Consider the following 21264-nt stretch of genomic DNA (forward strand, 5'->3'; position numbering starts at 1 on the left):
TTTGAAATCAGGTCTCACTAAGTTGCAGAGGGCCTAAGTAGCTGAGGCTGTCCTAGAACCCTGATCCTCCTGTCTCAGCCTCTCCCGAATGCTGGGATGACAAGCGTGTGCCACCACGCCCGGCTGGCCCCATTTTATTTGACACGGGGTCTCGCTAAGTTACGGTGTGTTGGCCTGGCACCTGCGATCCTTCTGTCTCAGCCTCCCAGGCACTAGGACGGGCATCTTTTGGGGGCGATGGAATGTTCCAGTGCCAGACAGCAGCGGCGGCTGGGAGCTCTGCGGATGTGCTCACACTGCGGAGGACTGTGTGGCTGGCGACACTAGCTGAACCGAGGTGTTAGTGGAAACAGAAGTTCCGGGGACATTCTGCCCGGGCCCTCCCCACCCACGTCCAGGTGCCCGGATGCCAGGGCTGGGGCTGGTGCCCTGGGGGCGCCGGGCATCCAGGCTCAGGTGGGGCCCCAACCTGGCCACTGCTGCCCCCTGCGGCTGTGACCCTGGAGCCCTGGGGAGGTGGGGAGCGCCCCTTCCCCAGGCTTCTCAGGCTGGAGCCCAATGGCCCAGGTCACAGCCCCCACCCCTGCGAGGCTGGCAGGGCTTGAAGCAGCCCCAATCCATTCTTTCTTTTTTTCTTGTTTTTTTTTTTTTAACAGTACTGAAGATGGAGCCTGGGGGCATTCTACCTCTGAGCTACACCCGCAGCCCTATTTTTCATTCTTTATTTGGAAACAGGGTCTCACTGAGTTGTGGAGGGCCTCGCTAAGGAGCTGAGGCTGGCCGCGAAACTCAATTGTCCTGTCTAGACCTCCCAAATGCTAGGATATATATATATATATATATATATATATATATATATATATATATATATATAATTTTTTTTTTTTAATTACAAGTGTGCTCCACCATGCCCGGCTTTTAAAAAAATTCTTTATTTTGAAGCTGGGTCTCACTAAGTAGCTGAGAATGGCCGCAGAGGACCTGTGATCCTCCAGTCCCAGCCTCCCAAGCACTAGGATTACAAGCGTGCGCCAGCACGCCTGGCTCGGCTGGTTCTCTATCGCCATGTATCGTTCCCCCCAGAGATACCCGGTCCCTGCCCTACCGGAATGCTTCCAGGGCCCTGCCGGGCAGGGTCTGGTCAGCCAGGGCTTCAGCCAGACGCGGGCAGCCAGCGGTTGATGATCTTCCTGATCCAGGGCACGCTCGGCGCCACAGCGGTGGCCACAGGCGGCTTGAAGATGTCGGTGCAGTCCTTGGAGCTGAAGGAAAGGACGCCATCCACCTGGCCTTTGCCACACAACAGAGGCCCGCCGGAGTCGCCCTGGGGGAGGTGACAGAGCCCAGCTCAGGGGGATCCCCTGGGCCTTGGAAGACACCCAGGGTCAATCCCAAGTCCACGTGGGCCCCTCCACCCCCCTCTTCCTATATATATATATTTGTGGTTGTGGTACTAGGATCCCGGGGACATTCTACCTCTAAGCTACATCCCTAGTACTATTTTTTTTAATTTTTTACCTGTAAACAGGGCCTCACTGAGCTGCAAAGGACCTCATCAAGTAGTAGTTAAGGCTGTCTGTGAACCGCAATCCTCTGGTCTCAGCCTCCCAAATGCTGGGATCACAAGCCTGCGCCACCACGCCTGGCTCCTTCCTACTCTTTAACGCTCCCTCCCTGCCCCAGGACCTTTGTGGGTGCTCTGCTCACACCCCCCCCCCCTTTGAGCTAGAAGCCAGCAGCTTCTTTAAACCTCTCCCCCTCAGCTTCTGTGTCTGAGACGCGGAGCACATGCTGGCCCTCCCTCCAGGGAGCCCAAGCCTGGTCTGGGCGGCGGCTTCACCTTGCAGGGGGCCTGGTGCTGAGAGCGGGCCGCCAGGCAGAGCATGCCGTCGGTAATGCTGCCGTTCCAGAAGCGGCTGTTGTTGCACATCCGAGTGTCCAGCACGCTGAGGTCCAGCTCCTGCAGCACGTGGGCCAGGTGCCCACCCGCGTGGGTCTGCCCCCAGCCGGCCACGGAGCAGCGCGCTCCTGCCCGCACCGCCCGGCGCCCTCTGGGCAGGGCCAGGGGCCGGACGGTCCTGCTGGGCTTCACCTTGCTGTCCAGCTGCGGGGCAGGAAGGAGGGCTGAGCGGGGGCTGGGGCGCGGGCGCGGCCGGGGCAGGGCTGCTCTCCACCCCCCACACCTTGAGCAGCATGAGGTCGTTGTCCAGCCTGGGCGCCGGCTTGTAGCCAGGGTGCTGGACGGCGGCCCGGATGTGGAAGGCGAGGCCGGGGCCGTGGAGGTCATGCAGCCCCAAAACCAGCCTCAGCTGCTGCAGCCTGCAGGGTGGGGGGCGGCAGGAATTAGGTGTGGAGCACAGGTGCCGACCCCCACCCACCACGGGGACCGGGGCGGTGTGCCCCACCCCGCAGGCACGCCCTGGCCACCCGACCTTCCTCTCTTCTTGCCTGCCCGCTTCCAAGAAGCCTCCCTGGCTCTTCCCAAAAGTGCCGACCCCAGCGCCCGGCTTCCAGATCCGCTGGCAGCCTCCCTCGGCTGGGCCTGCAGCTCCAGCTCCCCAGGAGAGCGGGCGCGGACATCAGAACGTGGCCCACAGGACATGGGGGCCCATCCCCGCAACCTGTGAGAACCTCCTGCTAATGCAGCCAGCGGGCAAGATGGCCGAGCTGAGAGGCCGAGCTGCTTGTGTGTGCACCTGGAGTGAGCCACACCTGCAGCGAGGCCTCCAGACCTTCAGTTACACGAGCGGCAGATCCCCTTTTGTACCTGTTAGATTGGGGGGTCTTTACTACTGGCCAACACAGAAGATGTGTGTGTGTGTCTGTGTAAATTTATTTTGTTGTACTAGGGATGGAACCCAGGGGCATTCCACCTCCAAGCACACCCTCAGCTCTATTTTTTATTTTCTTTATTTCTTTATTTATTTTTGGTGGTCCTGGGGTTCCTGGAAGCCCTTCTACCTCCGGGCTACACTCCCAGACCTATTTTTACATTTTTATTTGGAAACAGGGTCTCCTAAGCCAGCGCGCGCGGCTGGCTTCGAACCTGCGTCATCCTCCTGTCTCTGCCTCCCAAGCACGGGAATGACAAGCGTGCGCCACCACGCCTGGCTTATTCTTTATTTTGAAACAGGGTCTCACTGAGTTGCGGAGGGCCTCAAGTAGCTGAGGCTGGCCGCGAACTGCAATTCTCCGGTCTCAGCCTCCCCAATGCAGGGATTACAAGCGTGCGCCACCACGCTCAGCTCAGCCCCAACCATTTTTATTTTGAAATAGTTCTTGCTAGGATCCAGGTGTGGTGGGGTGTCTTGGGATGACAGGCGTGCGCCGGCGGAACCGCGGCTGCTCTGAGCCATCTCTGGAGCTGGCCAGCTGACCCTCAGGGCGCCCCCTGCTGGTGGGCGGGTGCGGGCGGCAGAGGGGTGGGCGAGGGTACTCACGGCTTGGCCAGGCAGTGGGCGGCTGTAAGCGCCCACCGAGGGTGCACGAGGACCGCGCCGCACAGGTGGGAGCCCGCCTTCTGCAGGGAGGCCATGTATGGGTGTGAGTGGGGGGCGGCCTCCCGGCCTCCGATGATTTTGGTTTCGAATGTGTCTCCTTTTGGGGAGGGGAACAGAGAGTCGGGTCAGGGCTGGACCTGCTACACCCCACTGTGCCCGCGGCCCTGGGCCGCAAACAGGCCTGCCATCCTCCCAGAGTCCCCAGTGTCCTTTAGCCTTCCAGACAGACACCTGGGCCCCACCCTCCACCTTCTGCCCCACCCAGGACCCCAAGACCCCAGGCACCGCCATCCAGAACCCTGGTAAAACCTTGGTAACGCAGGGGTCCTTTAAAACGTGAACCAAGCTGGGCGTGGTGGCGCAGGCTTGTCACCCCAGCATTGGGGAGGCTGAGACAGAAGGATCACGGTTTGAGGCCAGCCTCAGCTACTTAGTGAGGCCCTTTGCAACTCAGTGAGACCCTGTTTCAAAACAAAGAATAAAAAATAAGGCAGACCCTGAGTTTCACCCCCAGACCCGGAAAAAAAAAATTAAAATAGGGCTGGGAATGTAGCTTGGAGGTGGAATGCTCCTGGGTTCCATCCTGACTACTGCAAAAATAAAGAATAAAACTGGACATGGTGGTGTACACTTGTAATCCCAGCATTTGGGAGGCAGAGACAGGAGGATCACGCAGGTTTGAAGCGCAGCCCAGAGGGAGAAGGGCTTCCAGGAACCCCAGTACCACACACACACACACACACACACACACACACACACACACACACACAATAGGGCTTGGGTGGAGCTCAGAGGTCAAACACCCCTGGGTTCAATCCTCACTACTGCAAATGAATGAAAAATAAATACAGGGCTGGAAATGGGAAATGTGGCTTGGAGGTAGAATGCCCTGGCACACGCTGAGACAGGAGTGTCACGGTTTGTGGCCAGCCTCAGCTACTTAGTGAGGCCCTCCACAACTTAGTGAGACCCTGTTTCAAAATGAAGAATAAAGCCGGGCGTGGTGGCGCACGCTTGTCATCCCCGCGCTTGGGAGGCGGAGACAGGAGGATCGCGCAGGTTCGAAGCCAGCTGTACGCGCTGGCTTAGGAGACCCTGTTTCCAAATTTAAAAAAACATAAAATAGGTCTGGGGGTATAGCCCGGAGGTAGAAGGGCTTGCAGGAACCCCAGGACCACCAAAAAAACAAAACAAAATGAAGAATAAAAGAGTAGGGCTGGGGGTGTAGCTCGGAGGTCCAATGCCCCTGGGTTCCATCCCCAGACCTGCACACACACCAAAAAAAAATCTCACACTGTGGGTTTCCAGGCCCATGTTGAGCTTGTCTTTTTCTCCTCATAATTTATTTTCCGGTACTGGGGATTGAACCCAGAGGTATTTTGCCTCTGAGCTAGTCCTCCAGCCCCATTTTCCTTCCCCCTCCCTCCCTCCTTTCTCTTTCTTTTCTCTTTTTTTTCTTTCTTTCTTTCTTTCTTTCTTTCTTTTCTTTTCTTTTCTTTCTTTGTGGTACTGGGATGGAACCCTCCGGGCTTAACCCCCAGCCCTATTTTATATTTTATTAGGAAACAGGGTCTCACTAAGTAGCTGAGGCTGGCTGCAAACCCACAGAATCCTCCTGTCTCGGTCTCCCAAGCGCGGGGATTACAAGCGTGCACCGCCACACCCGCCTTCATTTTATTTTCTATTTGGAAAAAGGGTCTTGCTAAGTTGCTGAGATTGGCCTCAAACCTGTGATCCTCCTGTCTCAGCCTCCCAAGTGGTGGGATCACAGGCATGTGCCCACACGTCTGGTTAACTGAATCACTTTAAATCAGAATACACAGCCAGGCGTGGTGGCGCGCGCTTGTAATCCCCGCGCTTGGGAGGCGGAGACAGGAGGATCACACGGGTTCGAAGCCAGCCTCAGCTACTTAGTGAGACCCTGTTTCCAAATAAAATGTAAAATGGGTCTGGGAGTGTAGCCCAGAGGTAGAAAGCCTCTGGGTTCCACCCGCCTACCACCAAAAATAAATAAATAAAATAAAATAAATCAGAATACACTGCCTGCTCTTTTGCAGGCTTCTTTTTCCTGCTGTACCGGGGTCTCAACACTGACCTCCACCCGAGCCCTGCGTTCTGAGCCGGCTTCAAGTTACCTCCAGCTTGTGGGCCTCCCAAGTCACTGGCCAGCATGCCTCGCTGGAGACACCGATTTCTGGGGCCTAGTTCTTTTTTTGTGCTACTGGGGATGGAACCCAGGGGCATTCAACCTCCAAGCTACACTGCAGCCCTATTTTTTGATTCTTTACTGTGAGACAGGGTCTCACTGAGTTGCAGAGGGCCTAAGTAGCTGAGGCTGGCCGCAAATCGCGATCCTCCGGTCTCAGCCTCCCGAATGCTAGGATCCAAGCCCGTGCCGCCACGCCCGGGCGCCTGGGGGCTGCTTCTCCCCAGTCCGCTGCCTTTCCACTCAGTATTCCAACATCTGGCCCTCCAGGGAGCTTCCTGGTCACCTGAGAATGGACTCAGTTTCCCCACCCGCACTGAGCTTCCACTCACCTGTCCACAGTGCGCCCAGGGCCAGCACCAGCAGAGGAGCCGAGATGCCCATCGCGCTGCAGGGACAGCGGGGCTTCCTCCCCCAGATCCCTGCAGAGGCCCCACTTGTGGGGACAGGCGACATTCACAGCCCCGCCCCGTGCCCCACTCCACTGCCTACCTGCACTTTCTTTTTTTTTTTTTGCGGGTCTGTGGTTGGAACCCAGGGGCCTTCTACCTCCGAGCTGCACCCCCAGCTATTTTTTAGTCTTTATTTTGAAACAGGGCCTCACTAAATAGCTGAGGCTGTCCGCGAACCGCGATCCTCCGGTCTCAGCCTCCTGAGTGCTTGACAAGCGTGCGCCCCCACACCTGGCTTCCTACCAGCACTTTCTAAAAGACAAGGGCTCAGCCGGGCGCGGTGGGCACGCTTGTCATCCCAGCATTCGGGAGGCTGAGACCGGAGGATCGCGGTTCGCGGACAGCCTCAGCTACTTAGCGAGGCCCTCTGCAACTCAGTGAGACCCTGTTTCCAAATAAAGAATAAAAAATTGTGCAGGGGGTGTAGCTCGGAGGTCAAATGCCCCTGGGTTCCATCCCCAGACCTGCCAAAAAAAAAAAAAAAAAAAGAAGCCAGGGGCTCAAGATAAAAGCATCATGTCACAGCTCCAAACCTAACACCCCTCACCTTCAAACACCTAGTGTTCAAACCCCCACCTCACACAATTTTTCTGGTGGTTTTAGTGTGACTTTTCTTCTTTTTTTGTACTGGGAATTGAACCCAGGGGCATTCTACTTCTAAGCCACATCCGCAGCCCTTATTTATTTTGTGGTGCCAGGGCCTGAAACCAGGAGCCCTACCTCCCAGCTGCAGGCGGGCGCTGCCGAGTGAGGCTTCTTGGCTACACCCCAGCTCTGTTTTATTTTTTTGGTGGTACTAGGGGTGAAACCCAGGGGCTTTTCTACCTCTGAGCTACACGCCCAGACCTATTTTATACTTTATTTGGAAACAGAGTCTAAGTTGCTGAGAGCCTAAGAAGCTGAGGCTGGCTTCGAACCTGTGCGATCCCTATTTTATTCTTATTTAGAAACAGGGTCTGACTAGGTTGATTTAGAGTCTCACTTCAGCTGAGGCTGTCCTCAAACCTGCAATCCTCCTGTCTCAGCCTCCCAGAGTACTGGGATTATAGGCCGGCAGCACCACACTGGGCTTTTTTCTTATTGTGATATAAAAAGAAGAGAAATTTACCACCCTACGCCGGGCGTGGTGGGCGCTCGTCATCCCAGTACTTGGGAGCCGGAGATGGGGATCACGGGTCGTGGCTGCAACGGCTACTTAGTGAGACCCTGTTTCACATAAAGAATAAAAAATTGGTCTGGGGATGTAGCTCAGAGGTAGAATGCCCCTGGCTTCCATCCCTGCTACCAAAAAAAGAAAAAAGAAAGAAAGAAAAAAGAAAGGAAGAAAAGGAAAGGGGAAAAAAAGGAAAGAAATGTACCATCCTAAGCACTTTTTATTTTTGGTGGTACTAGGAGTTGGAACCCAGGGGCTTTCTATCTCCAGGCTATACCCCCCATCTATACCCCCCAGCCCTATTTTATACTTTATTTGGAAACAAGGTCTCACTGAGTTGCTGAGAGCCTCACCAAGTAGCTGAGGCTGGCTTCGAACCTGCGCGATCCTCCTGTCTCAGCCTCCCAAGCGCTGGTATTACGAGCGTGCGCCACCAAGCCTGGCTCATCCTAAGCACTTTAAGTGTGCTGGGAGCTCTGTTCACATGGCAGTCAGTCCCCGCCTTCTGCTCCAGAAGGTTCTCATCTCCCCAAGGCCATTTCCCCATTCAGTTCTAATTTCTCCTCCTGCCGCAGCCCCTGGGACCCACCCTGTGGCTAGAGCTCAGTCTCCAGGTTGACTTAGTATTCCTTTTGTGACTGTGTTGCCACCTTCTGGGTGCAAGTGAGAAATCAAGACAGCTGGTTAGCATCTTCCAAGTTTGAAATACAGGCAATCTGTTCGCCAAAGAGTAAAACAGCAGGGCGTGGCGGCTCACGCCTGTCACCCAAGCTGGCCAGCCTGGGCAACTTAAAACTGTCTCAAAATAAGGATGAGGCAGGATGATCTAACATTCAAGATCAGCCTCAGTAAAACAAGAAAGCTCTCAGCAACTTAGTGAGAACCTGTTTCAAAAATAAACAAATAAAGCTGTGGTGGCACATGCTCGTCATCCCAGCATTCGGGAGGCTGAGACCTGAGGATCGTGGTTTGCGGCCAGCCTCAGCTACTTAGTGAGGCCTCTGCAGCTCAGTGAGGCGTTTTAAAATAAAGAATAGAGCCGAAATAAAGAATAAAGCCGGCGTGGTGGCGCACGCTTGCGATCCCCGCGCTTGGGAGGCTGAGACAGGAGGATCGCGCAGGTTCGAAGCCAGCCTCAGCTACTTAGTGAGGCTCTCAGCAACTTAGTGAGACCCTGTTTCCAAATAAAGTATAAAATAGGTCTGGGAATGTAGCCCCGAGGTAGAAAAGCCCCTGGGTTCCACCCCCAGTACCACGAAATATAAATAAATAAATAAATATTAAATAAACATAAAAAACGCTGGGCGTGGTGACGCACGCTTATAATTCTAGCACTTGGGAGGCTGACACAGGAGGATCACACAAGTTCGAAGCCAGCCTCAGCTATTTAGTGAGGCTCTTAGCAACTTAGTAAGACCTGTTTCCAAATAAAATAGAAAATAGGTCTGGGAGGCTGAGCGTGGTGGCGCACGCTTGTAATCCCAGTGCTTGGGAGGCTGGGAAAGGAGATCGCACAGGTTGGAAGCCAGCCTCAGCTACTTAGTGAGGCTCTCAGCAACTTAGTGAGACCCTGTTTCCAAATAAAGTATAAACTAGGTCTGGGAGTATAGCCGGAGATAGAAAAGCCTCTGGGTTCTACCCCCAGTACCAACACCAAAAAAAAAAAAAAAAAAAAAAAAGACTAGAAAATAGGCCTGGGGCTGTGGCTCAGAGTTAGAATGCCCCTGAGTTCAAACCCTAGTACCTCAAAAAATAATAAATAGTGCTGGGAGACTGGGCATGGTGGTGTACGCTTGTAATCCCAGTATTTGGGAGGCTGAGACAGGAAGATTGCAGTTTGTGGACAGTCTCAGTTCCTTAGTGAGACCCTTTGCAACTCAGTGAGACCATTTCAAAATAAAGACTAAAAAACAGGCTGGAGGTGTTGCACAGAGGTAGCATGCCATTGGGTGCTGGAAAAAAAAGTGTTGGATAGAATTCCCTTAGATTCTATCTGCAGTATTAAAAAAGGGGAGGCGTGGTGGCACACACCACACCCTAGTACTTGGGAGGTTGAGAGGATGACTGCAGGTTCAAGATCAGCCTCAGTAATGTACCAAGCCCCTCACAAACCTAGGGACAGCCGGGCGTGGTGGCACAGGCTCGTCATCCCAGCGCTTGGGAGGCTGAGACAGGAGGATCGCACAGGCTCAAAGCCAGCCTCAGCTACTGAGTGAGGCTCTCAGCAACTTAGTGAGAGCCTGTTTCCAAATAAAATACAAAATGGGCCGGGCGTGGTGGCGCACGCTTGTCATCCCAGCATTCGGGAGGCTGAGACAGGAGGATCGTGGTTCGCGGACAGCCTCAGCTACTTAGTGAGGCCTCTGCAACTAAGTGAGACCCGGTTTCAAAATAATAAAGACTAAAAATTAGGGCAGAGGGTGTAGCTCGGAGGTCGAACGCCTCTGGGTTGGGTCCCCAGACCCGCAAAAATAAAAAAATAAAAAATAAAAACCAAAATAGGTCTGGGAGTGTAGACTGGGGGTATAAAGCCTCTGGGTTCCATCCCCAGCTCCCCCCACACACAAAAACCACCACCACCTAGGGATACCCAGTTTAAAAAAATAGAAAATGAGCCAGGAATGGTGGTACATGCTTATAATCCTAGCACTTGGGAATCTGAGACAGGAGGATCACAGGTTCACGGCCAGCCTCAACAACTTAGTGAGGCCGTTTCAAAATAAAATAGGGACCAGGTGCAGTGGTACAAACTTGTAATCCCCGCCCTTGGGAGGCGGACACGGTTGGATGGCGCAGGTTCGAAGCCAGCCTCAGCTACTTAGTGAGACTGTTTCCAAATAAAACGTACAATAGGTAGAAAGCCCCTGGGTTCCATGCCCAGTACTACAAAAATAAAATCAGATAAATAATGAAGTAGGGCCGGGTGTGGCTTTGGAGTCATGCCCCTGCGCTCCATCCCCAGTACTGCGGTAGGCTCTGTGCGGTGGCCGGCGCTTGCTCAGCAGCCGTGGGCCTCTGGCCTCTGTGCCCGGCCAGGCACGTGCCCAGGGCAGGGGCAGGCCTCGCGACAGGCCCCGGTGCAGCGGCTGGCTGTGGCGGCACGGGGCTGGCCTCAGAAGCTTGGCGACACACTGGCCTCCCCCCAAGGAGAGGCCGTCTGCCTCCTCCAAAAGCAGTTTTATTTAGATTTCAAACAAACCAAAGCAGAGAACAGGCGGCCTCAAGTCATCCATCCGCTGGGGGCTGGGCCCGAGGCTCTGGCTCCGCGGAGCTGCGGGCGGGGTCCTGGCCCCGGGCGCCTCGGGTCAGGCCCCCTGTCCCTGGCCATGGCCGTGGCTCTGCCCAGTGCTGCGGCCCTGGGGCTGCTGCTCTTCTCCAAAGCCAAGGAAAACCCAGAACAAGCGCGGGGAGGAGGAGCCCAACGCAACGAGGGAGGGGCAGCGCCCCGTGAGGTAGAGCCCGGCGTCTAAGAGATCCCTAGGGCTCCGCTCCCATGAGGTAAAACTCCGTAAGTTTATTTCGGCGGGGACCCGTGTCAGGACGCCTCGGCGCCGGAGTCGTCCTCGTCGTCCCCGAAGCAGCTGTCGGCCCCCTCCTCCACGTCGCCGTCCTCGTAGTAGTCATCGTAGAAGAGGTCCGAGCCCTCGTCGGGAGCCGGCGCCTTGGTCTGCACGCAGTACTCGGCCAGCGTGGTGGGCACCTTCACGCCGTCGCGCTCCGCGTCCACCTTGGTCCCCAGGACCTGCTTCCTGGGGGGACAGGGCTGGTGAGGGCGCAGCTCTGGCCTCAGCCCCGCCCGTCAGGCCAGCGCCAGCGCCCAGAGGGGCGGTGGAGGCTGGCGGGCAGAGGTGAGGCGTGTGAAAATAGACAGCGCGCCGGGCAGGACGGGGGGCGCCAGCCAGAGCTCGCGAGGACCTCGGAGAGGCAAGGTGCAAGCCGGCCTCTGCGGAGAAGACTGGCGGGGCTCCACGGGGTGCAGGCGCCACGCAGCTGCCCCTCCAAACCCCAGCCAAGGACGAGACGGCGCGGGCTGGGGACGGCCCCGAGGGGGCACTGGGCCAGTCACACGCACCCCAGCTCGCTTCTTCTGGCCCAGCGGAGGCCCCGGCCCCACCACGGACCCCAACAGGGGGGCACAGGTTATTCTGAGGCCCAGAGATGAAACAGGCAGAGAGCAGCCGCCGCAGCCTGACGCGGGCACTCGAGCGGCCCGCGGGGAATCAGGAGGGATAAATATAGCGTGGGGTTATTTCTGCTCTGGGATGTAGGGGTGGGGGAGGCGCTGTGTGGGAGGAGGCCTGAAGAACTGGGTCAGGAGCCGCCATGCGGGCCAGGGACCTGCGGCCTCAAGGGTGCGGTGTCTTTGAGGGAGGGACCCGGCAGTCGCCTCCGGGAAGACACCCACCCTGGCTCACAGCAGCGGCTGCCAGGCTTGGGGACAGCTGTCCACGTAGCGGCTGCCAAGTTACACGGCAGCGGGGAGGCGGGGAGGGGGCTGCGTGTGCTGGGGAACGCACTGCCACGTGCCCACACGCCATACCTCAAATCCTGCGGGGAAGTCACAGAGCAGCCAGGGCCGAGTGCTCGACTCCCGGGGGCTGGGCTGCCCCCGCCCCAGCGAAGCCCACCAGGTGTGAGGAGACCCACGACCCAGGCCGGCCTGGGATGTGGGGGCCCTTGAAGGCAGCAGGCGCTCTGGATGCCTGGCTTGTTGTCTGTACTGGGGCTTGAGCCCAGGGGCACTCTACCTCTGACATATACCTCAGCACTGTTTATTCTTATCTTGAAACAGGGCCTAAGTTGCTGAGGCTGGCCCCAATCCTGTGATCCTCCTGACTCAGCCTCCTAAGAACTGGGATTACAGGTGTGCACCACTGTTTTTTTTTTATTTTTTTGGTGGTACTGGGGGTTGAACCCAGGGGGTGTTCTACCTCGAGTCACAACCCTAGCCCAATTCTTCTTTGTATTGCTAGATTGCTGAGGGCCTCACTATATTGCTGAGGTTATCCTCAAACGTCAGGCTCCCAAGTTGTTTTTTTTGTGGTACTGGGGGTGGAACCCAGAGGCTTTCTACCTCCGGGCTATTCTTCCAGACCTATTTTTGTATTTTATTTGGAAACAGGGTCTCAGTAAGTTGCTGAGAGCCTAAGAAGCTGAGGCTGGCTTCGAACCTGTGCGATCCTTCCGTCTCAGCCTCCCAAGTATGGGGATTACAAGTGTGCGCCACCACGCCCGGCTCCAGGTACTTTTTTTTGGGAATAGGTTCTTACTTTGCTGCTTGGGCTGGCTCTGAGACCCTGGGCTCGAGAGGTCCTCTCACCTCAGCCTCCTGGGCAGCTGGGGAAGAGCCTGGCCTGAGGAGAATGCGTAAATAATGCCTCAGCAGGCCGGGCGTCACCCAGCCCTCGGGAGGCCGAGACGGGAGGATCGTGGCTCGCGGCCAGCCTCAGCTACTACTCAGGCCCTCTGCTACTCAGTGAGACCCTGTTTCAAAATAACGAATAAAAAACAGGGCTGGGGGTGGAGCTCGGAGGTAGAACGCCCCTGGGCTCCACCCCCAGTACTGCAAAGAAAAAAACCAAGTCCTGTTGGGCCACACCGCTCTCCGGCGCAGGAGCACGGTTCTCAGAGGTAGCGATGTGCGTCTAGTGTTGAGGTGCCCGCGCACGGCTGGCACCTCTCCGGCACCCCCGCCGCTCCTGCCGCCGCCGCCAGTCCGGGCGGCCAGGGGCCGGCTCGCCTGACACCCGCTGTCCCTGGGGAGCAACGAAGCCGCCGGGGACACTGCCAGCCAAGGCTGGTGCGCGCACGCTCTGCTCCCCGGAAACGCGAAGGGGCGCAGTGAAGGAGGTTACTGCTCTGTGTTTTTTGGCACCGGGGATTGAACCCAGAGGCGTTCTTCCTCCCAGGTACACCCCCAGCCCTTTTTCAATTTTTTTTGATGGTGCTGGGGATGGAATCCAGGGGCAATCTACCTTTGAACTATACCCCCGGCCCAATTTTTTATTCTTTTTTTTGGGTACTAGGGCTGGAACCCAGGAGCGTTCACCTCCGAGCTACATCCCTAACCCTACTACCCTACTTTTTCTTTACTTTGGAACAGGGTCTCACTGAGTTGAAAACGGTCTCACTAAGTAGCTGAGGCTGTCCTCGAACCGCGATCCTCCCGTCTCAGCCTCCCAAGTGCTGAGATGGCGAGCGCGCCCCAGCCTGGCTTCCGGATATTCTTTTGAAACAAGATCTAGGTTGCAGAGGGCCTCACTATGTAGCTGAGGCTGACTGCCAAGCTGGGTCCTCTCATCTCAGCCTCCCAGGTACCGAGATTATAGGCGTGCGCCACCACGCCCAGCTTCCTTTTTCAATTTTCTTTCTTTCTTTCTTTCTTTCTTTCTTTCTTTCTTTCTTTCTTTCTTTCTTTCTTTCTTTTTTTTTGGTGGTGCTGGGGTTCCTGGAAGCCCTTCTACCTCCGGGCTACACTCCCAGACCTATTTTATGTTTTTTTATTTGGAAACAGGGTCTCCTAAGCCAGCACAGCTGGCTTCAAACCTGCGCACTCCTCCTGTCTCCGCCTCCCAAGTGCGGGGATGACAAGCGTGGCCACCTTGCCCGGCCTCCTTTTGATTTTGAAATAGGGCCTTGCTCAGTGGCTGAGGCTGTCCTCCAGCCTGAAATTCTCCTGTCTCAGCCTCCCAAGCACTGAGATTTCAGGCATGCACCAGGGTGCCTGGCTAGAGGGGTTTTTTGTGGTTTATTTTTTTCTTCATATTTTGCAGTACTGGGGATGAACCGCACGAGCATTCTACCCCTGAGCTGCACCCCAGCCCTGTTTCTTATTTTGAACCAGGGCCTCAGTAAGTCCCGAGGCTGGCGGTGAGCCTGCGCCCCCGTCTCAGCCTCCAGTGCTGGATGGCCAGCCCGCGCCACCACATCCCGCTGGAGGTGTTATTTTGGCCGCCCAGAAGCTACTTCACCCGAAGGCTCCTTCAGGGCCGTTCCGCCTGTTAAGTCCCCGGGAGCCGAGCACCACCCTGAAGCCGGGAGAGCTGGAGGAAGGCGGCCGCCACGCGCGCGCCCCCACCCCAGTTGTCTTCCTTCCTCTCGCAAATGACTCCAAAAAGCAGAAAAGGAAACCTGCCAAGTTTCAAAACTCCAAGTAACCTTGAGGCAGCAAATTAGGAAGCCGTTGCCTAACGCGTGAGCTAAGCAAGAAGTGCGCGGCCCTCGGTGGCCACGCGCCAGGCGGCACAGCCAGGCGGCGTGCGGGGTCCTAGTACCAGCGCAGGTGGCCGCGGCGCTCGCGTCCCGAGCCCCGTGAGGTGGGGGCCGAGCGGCTCACCGGATGATGTCCGTGTACTCGCGGTCCCTCCCCTTGCTCTCCTTCCACCTGCGGTACATGACGGAGGCGTCCACGTTGGCCGGCGAGAAGGTGTTGGGCTCGTTCAGCAGAGAGATCACGCTCAGGAGGATGGTCCTGCGGAGCGGCGGGTCAGGGCGGCGCAGCGGGCCGGGGCCAGCCGGGGCAGGCCAGGCGCCCGCCCCCAGCCGCGCCCAGCTCACCTGACGTTCTGCGTGGGGTTCCACCGCTCCGAGGGCAGCTCGCCGCTCTGGGGGTCGTCGACGGGAGGGTGGAGGATGGAGATGCACACGTCCCCCGTCTGCGTGAGGAGGAGAGGGCGGTGAGCGGCAGCTCTCTCGCGGCCGGCAGCGGGCCAAGGGCGGGCGGGCGGCGGGAGCGGCTCACCTCGTAGATGTTCGGGTGCCACATCTTGGTCAGGAAGCGAAAGGCTGGTGGAGAGTACGGGTAGTCGATGGGGAACTTGAGGCGCGCCTGCGGGCAGAGGAGGGCCGGTCCGCGACCAGGGCGACTGAGGCAGTCGCTCTGGGTGCTGGTGCCGTGAGGGCCACGCGGCTTCCCTCGGGAGCCTGGGCCCGGCCTGCCCTGGGGAGGCGAGTCAGTGGGCCCCCGACGGCTGCCCCAGCCGAGGGCCAAGGGTGGCCATGGGGCCGGCTGGACCCTACGTGACCCTGAGGCCCGAGAGGGCACTCGGGGACTCACCTACAGGCAGAGCGAGCTGAGAACTCGGCTCGGAAAACCTGCCCAGCAGTTCCTCAAGACTTCAGGCACCCCAGACCTGGCAGGAAGAACCGGCCGCGCCGGCACCAAGTCCCAGCGTTTCTGGCTTTAAGCACTTCTAGAGGTGCCTTTACCACCAGGCAAGCCAGGCCCGGGAAGGAAGTGGCCGTGCCAAGGGCGCACAGCAAGTGGACTGTGGGGAGCACCCCCAGACCCCGCGGTACAGGGCGCTGCTGGGACCTGCCCTCTGCCCAGAGTGCCTGGCACGGCTCAGAAGAGCGCGAAGCGGCCGGGAAGCAAGGGCGCCGCCCAACTCCCCTATTCCCGTATCCCCTCTGCGAGAGGATCGTCCCCCTGTGCCCCAGTCAATCATGCCAAGGTGGGAGGGTCTTGGCGAGGGACAGGGCCGCTCTGGGTCCCACACCAGCCCTGTGCTGAATGTGGTCCTAGCCTGGAGGGCCCCCTCCCCAGCGCTCTCTTTAGAAGGAGGGGATTATCCTTAATACCAGCCTAGGAGGCTCCACCCGCAGTACCTACCTCCCAGCTGGTTTGGTGGGCAGGGGCACCACGGCCTCGTTTGAGACTCCTGGACTCACTTACCCTGTTCAGAGTAAAGTTCTAACCCAACACCGGCTCCCTAAAGCAGGCCAAGGGGGCTGGGGAGCTGCTCGCACCATGTGGCAGCCTGGGAGGCTCAGCCCAGACTCTTGTCTCCTGGGCAGGATGTTCAGGTGCCCCCCACCCCATCTTATAAGCTGGAACCCAGCTCGGGGGCTCCCCTCGGCAGAAAGGCTGCTGCCCGCACACCATTGGGCAGCAACATTAACCCGAGCGCAAACGCAGGCATCTGCCCAGGCCCTGCGCCCACGTGGCTTTTTTTTGAATGCTGGGGATGGATCCCAGGGCACTGTGATGCTACACTGGTGTGCTCTAGCCCCAAGGCTTTGTCCACAGCCCTTCCATATTTTATTCTATTTTATTTTAGCTGTACTGGGATGGAACCCAGGGGCATTCTACCTCCGAGCTACACCCCCAGCACTATTTTGTATTCTTTATTTTGAAACAGGATCTCACTGAGTTGCAAAGAGCCTAAGTAGCTGAGGTTGTCCTCGGACCTGGATCCTCCTGTCTCAGCCTCCCAAATGCTGGGATTACAAGTGTGCGCCACCACGACTGGGGAGGGAACCCAGGAGTAGTGTACCTCCGAACGACATCCCAGCCCCTATTTTTTATTCTTTAGTTTGAAACAGGGTCTCACTGAGTTGCAAAGGACCTCACTTAGCAGCTGAGGCTGTCCTCGAACCGTGATCCTCCGGTCTCAGCCTCCCAAACACTGGGATTACAAGCGTGCACCACCACGCCCGGCCATATTATATTTTATTTTATTTTAGTGTGTGGTACTGTGGATTACACCGGGACCTAGTTTATTTCTTATTTTGAAACAGGGCCTCGCTAAATTGCTCTACGTTTAAGCTGCTAAGGCTAACCTCCAATCTGTGATCCTCCTGTCTCGGCCTCTCAGGTGTTGGGATTATGGGTGTGTGCCACCATGACCTATCTCTGGCTCTGATTTCTGCTCCCACCTGCTCCCCACCTCACATGCAGGGAGAACCAACCTGCCCTATCCCTCTGGTCCCAGCACAAGGGCCTGTAACCCTGAGAGTGGTCTGAGGCTACAACTGGGTTCAGATCATGACCGCCAAAACACAGCACCGATTTTGGCCTGTGTTGTCACACCAGACACACAGAACCAGTTGGGAAGACAGCCTTCAGTTACCAGCTCCCTCCCAACAAGAAAAACAGCTCAGCCAGAAAACAACAGAGGGCAGATAAAATGTGGGGAGACCACGACCAGGGTCAAGGAAGCCCCTTGCTGGGTGGAACCTGAGAGGGGCCAACTGGGGTGAGGGAGAGGAGCCGGGGGTCGGGGTGGGCCCAGCAGCCCCCTCTCCCCTTCCTGGAGCGCAGGTTACATAAAGCCAGGGCCGGGCACTGAGGCCTGGCTGGCTGCTATGGGCGAGAGTGGCTGCTTTCCAAGCCCGGTGTGGTTGCCAAGGCCCCATCCCGGCCTCTGCTGGAACCCGAGCAGAGGCCAGGCCGGCTACCCCGGCGCCCCTCCCTTCCCTGGGGCCCCGATCTTCAACAGCGGCCGCTCAGGCTCGGTTCTGGGGGCCTCTTTGTCCTCTAAAGGGGGTGGGTGGGAAGGGAGGCCGGGGTGGTGGGGGAGCAGCCGGGGTGGGTCCCCAGGGTGTGGCCCGCAAACGCCCCCCAACAAAAACAAAACAGGGAGGGTCTCCGCCTCTCCTCGGGGGCGCGGGAGGGGCTGAGACTGCCTTGGGAGACTGGGGGGCCCTCAGGGGCCCCGCAACCGCGGCTGCGGGCGGAGGGCCCGGGCGGGGGAGGGGCCGGGCACAGAGGGGAAACTGAGCCCCGGCCGCGGCCGGCTCACCTTGAAGTAGCCGCCCTCGTAGTAGGTGTTGGGGGGCCCGAAGATGGCCACCTCCCAGTTGTACAGGTCTCCCTCGTCCACCAGCGTCACCCGGAAGCCCTCCACCGGCTCCTCCTGCAGCCCCTTGAGCTCCAGGAGCAGCGCCTTCTGTGAGCTGGGCACCAGCGGCCGGGCCATGGCGGCGGCGGCGGCGGAGGGTCCCGGGGCCGGGGGCGCGCCGGGCCGCGGGGCCGCCGCGAGCTCGCGGGACGGGCCGGGCCGCGCGCCGGCCGGGGGAGAGCCGCCGCCTTGCTCCTCTGCGCCGCCGCCGCCGCCGCCGCCGCCGCCGCCGCCACCGCCCGGGGCCTCCGAGCGCTCCACTCGCTCTGGCGCCGCCGCCCGCCCGGCGTTCGCCTCGGCCCGGCCCGCGCGCCCCCGCCCCGACTGCGCCTGCGCGCCGCGGCCGGGCCCGGACTGCGCCTGCGCGCCGCGGCCGGGCCCGGACTGCGCCTGCGCGCCCGCCCGCGGGGCACGCCGGGAAGTGGAGTCCCCTCCCGGCCCCGCCGCGCAGGCGCCTCGCGCTTCCGGTCCCCGGAGGCCGCAGCCACCTCTGCCCAGACCAGCTCCGCGGATGCCTGTGCGCGGGGAGGCGGGCAGGGCTGGGCTGCGCCGTGCGGCCCGGCCTCCGTGGCTTTGGGGACCTTTTTTGTGACGTCCCGGAGGGGGGTGGGGCCGGGGGCGGGGACTAGGGCGGGGCCCGTCCGGGATGCTGCGGCCGGCCGGGGTCTCCCCACCTGGGCAGGGTTGGGTCCAGTGGAGCCCCTCTCCTGTGGCGCGGGGTCTGCGGAGAGGGGGCGCGGTCAGGAGTGGAAAAGGGGGTTCCGGACCCCAGGTCCGGCTTCCGGACGGCGGTGCCTCAGTCTCTTGCAGAATGGGGCAGTAAAAGTGCGAAAGCAAAAGAAATCAGGCCATCTCCTCATTTAACGTCAACTCGGCTGTATCGAGTCCGCCCTGAGTCCAGCCAGGGTCCTGCTTGTTGGAGCCTGAGTCCCCACCCTGAACCCCATCTGATGGGTCCTGGTTTCCCCCTCCATGGACCTGAGCCCCCCACCCTGATGGAGCCTGGCTCACCCCACTCCCCATAAAGACTGAGCAGTCTTTGGTTGCTGTCGCGGTACTGGGGATGGGACCCAGGGCGTCCTACCTCCCAGCTACACCCCCAGCCCTAGTTTTAACTCTTTATTTTGAAACGAGGTCTCAGTGAGTTGCAAAGGACCAGCTGAGGCTGTTCTGGAACTGTGATCCTCCTGTCTCAGCCTCCCAGATGTTGGGTTTACAAGTGTGCGCCACCACGCCCGGCTAAGACAGCCATTTTTAGCCCCCCTGAGCCCCACATGATCAAACCAGACACAGTGACAGGGTAGCGTTCCAGGAGAGGGAAGAGCGGACAAGCTGGCAGGGACCCCAGCTGACCCCTGGCCTCACTGCCCAGTCCCAGCCCAGACACCCACGTGTGGGGCTTGCTCACTCGGTCATGGGTCCTGGGGGTGGAAGATGGCAGCTCAGCGCAGCCATGCCGTGGCCTGCCGTCGCTCTGGCCCTCGGGCTGTGCCAACAGCTGCGTCAACACCTGAAGCTGGGCGGGGGTGGCTGTCTTCCGGCCTTGTCCCAGCTGAGGACAGGTAGACCTGTCCACCAAGAGGAAGTCATCGAGGTGGGGTGGCTGGAATTCCCGGGAGCAGAGGCTGCTGTGCCGGCTGTCGGGGGGTGGGCTTTGCCTTCCTCCTCAGACGCTTCTGTCCCGCACTCTGGAGGCTCTGAGGCGCTGGGCGATGGCTCTTTGGCAGTGTGCCACCGTCCAGAGTTCCAAGTGTTCTTTCTCATTGTCTGTGACAAGTCTGTCGTCGCTGACCGGGTCACAGAGTTGGCACGAGGCAGCTTGTCAATAAATAGTAATTAGGAACCAGGTGTGGTGGCGCACGCTTGTAATCTCACGCCTTGGGAGGCTGAGACAGGAAGGATCGCAGGTTTGGGGCCAGACGCAGCTACTTAGTGAGGCCCACCCGCAACTTAGTGAGATCCTGTTTTAAAATAAAGACTATTGGCAGGCTGAGACCGGAGGATCGCGGTGCGCGGACAGCCTCAGCTACTTAGTGAGGCCCTCTGCAACTCAGTCAGACCCTGTTTCAAAATAAAGGATAAAAAATAGGGCAGGGGGTGTAGCTCGGAGGTTGAATGCCCCTGGGTTCTATCCTCAGACCTGCAATAAATGAAAGAAAGAAGAAAGAAAGAAAGAAAGAAAGAAAGAAAGAAAGAAAGAAAGGAAGGAAGGAAGAAAATAGGGCTGGGAGCTGGGTGTTGTGGTACACGCTTGTAATCCCAGCATTCAGGAGCGGAAATTGGAGGATCGCCGCTCACAGACAGGCTCAGCTACTTAGCGAGGCCCTTCACAACTCAGTGAGACCCTCTTTTGAGAAAATAAAGACTAAAAACTTGGACTGGAAGTGTAGCCCTATAGGGAGGGATGCCCCTGGGTTCCATCTACGGTAGCACGCGCATGCGCGCGCACACACACACACACACACACACACACACACACAAATAGGACTGGGGGTGTATCTCAGAGGTAGAATGCCCCTGAGTTCAATTCCCAGTACTGCAAAATAAATGAAAAAACATTAATAATTAGAATTAGTCACAGCTCTTTCTCTGAGTTGCCCAAGACCTCCCCACGCCTCACATCCCTGGGAAGCACCAGGTGGGCAGAGGGCGGCGCTGGGTTTGTGGCCCCCCTAGCTGGTCCCATGTGGGGCCCTGGCTCCCAGGAAAGCCTGTTCCTCGGGCGCTAAGGCATCTCAGAGCGGCAGGTGGCAGATGTCCGGGGGGTTTGCTGGCTCGTTTGGGGGCCCCAACACTCATATTCCTTTGGGGGACCCTCTCAGGAAGCTCAGAGTTGACCCCAACATTGCGCTGCTGGCTCCGAGGAGGGAGGACGGGGCTGCGAGCTGAGGGCTGTGGGGCCTCTGGGAGCTGGACGAGGTGGGGTGCGGCTTCTCCCTGAGCCTCCGGGAGGACTGGCCCTGCCCACACCTGGATAAACCCAGGTAATTTATCGTCCCTTTTTCTTTCCTTCTATGAGTAAATCTAGGTTCTGGGTATAAAGCAACGGGTAAAACAATCCCTGCCCCAGGGAAACTGGGGAGGGAGAGCGTGAACCAGGGGCCTTCTACCCTGGGCTACACCCCTGACCTTAGGTTTTATATTTTATTTTCAAACAGGGTCTCACTGAGTTGCAGAGGGCCTCACTAAGTAGCTGAGGCTGGCCGCGAACCGCGATCCTCCTGTCTCAGCCTCCCGAGTGCTGGGATGACCAGCGTGCGCCACCACGCCCGGCTTAAAACATTTTTTTTTTTTCTGTTTTGTGGTACTGAGGATTGAACCCAGAGGCATT

The 21264-nt window shown here is 58.3% G+C and overlaps 2 protein-coding genes across 3 annotated transcripts; both read right to left on the reverse strand.

The window, feature by feature from the left end:
- Positions 1-1153: 1153 nt before the first annotated feature.
- Positions 1154-3589, reverse strand: GZMM (granzyme M; the record flags this gene model as incomplete). The annotated part of the gene is made up of 4 exons (XM_080713070.1): positions 3441-3589; positions 2184-2319; positions 1841-2104; positions 1154-1324 (listed from the first exon to the last, which is right to left on the reverse strand). Exons 1-4 carry the CDS (start codon positions 3533-3535, stop codon positions 1154-1156), a joined length of 666 nt encoding a protein of 221 aa, XP_080569196.1. The 5' UTR covers positions 3536-3589.
- A 7257-nt stretch (positions 3590-10846) lies between these two features.
- Positions 10847-18011, reverse strand: CDC34 (cell division cycle 34, ubiquitin conjugating enzyme; the record flags this gene model as incomplete). Of its 2 annotated transcripts, XM_080712645.1 has the most annotated exons (5): positions 10847-11060; positions 14648-14782; positions 14869-14966; positions 15053-15139; positions 17835-18011. In XM_080712645.1, 5 exons carry the CDS (start codon positions 18009-18011, stop codon positions 10847-10849), a joined length of 711 nt encoding a protein of 236 aa, XP_080568771.1. The 2 variants fall into 2 exon arrangements, with proteins under 2 accessions (XP_080568771.1, XP_080568772.1); XM_080712646.1 differs by lacking the exon at positions 14648-14782.
- Positions 18012-21264: the final 3253 nt, after the last annotated feature.

This window comes from Muscardinus avellanarius, assembly GCF_963383645.1.
Source record: "Muscardinus avellanarius genome assembly, chromosome: 16".
Taxonomy (NCBI): domain Eukaryota; kingdom Metazoa; phylum Chordata; class Mammalia; order Rodentia; family Gliridae; genus Muscardinus; species Muscardinus avellanarius.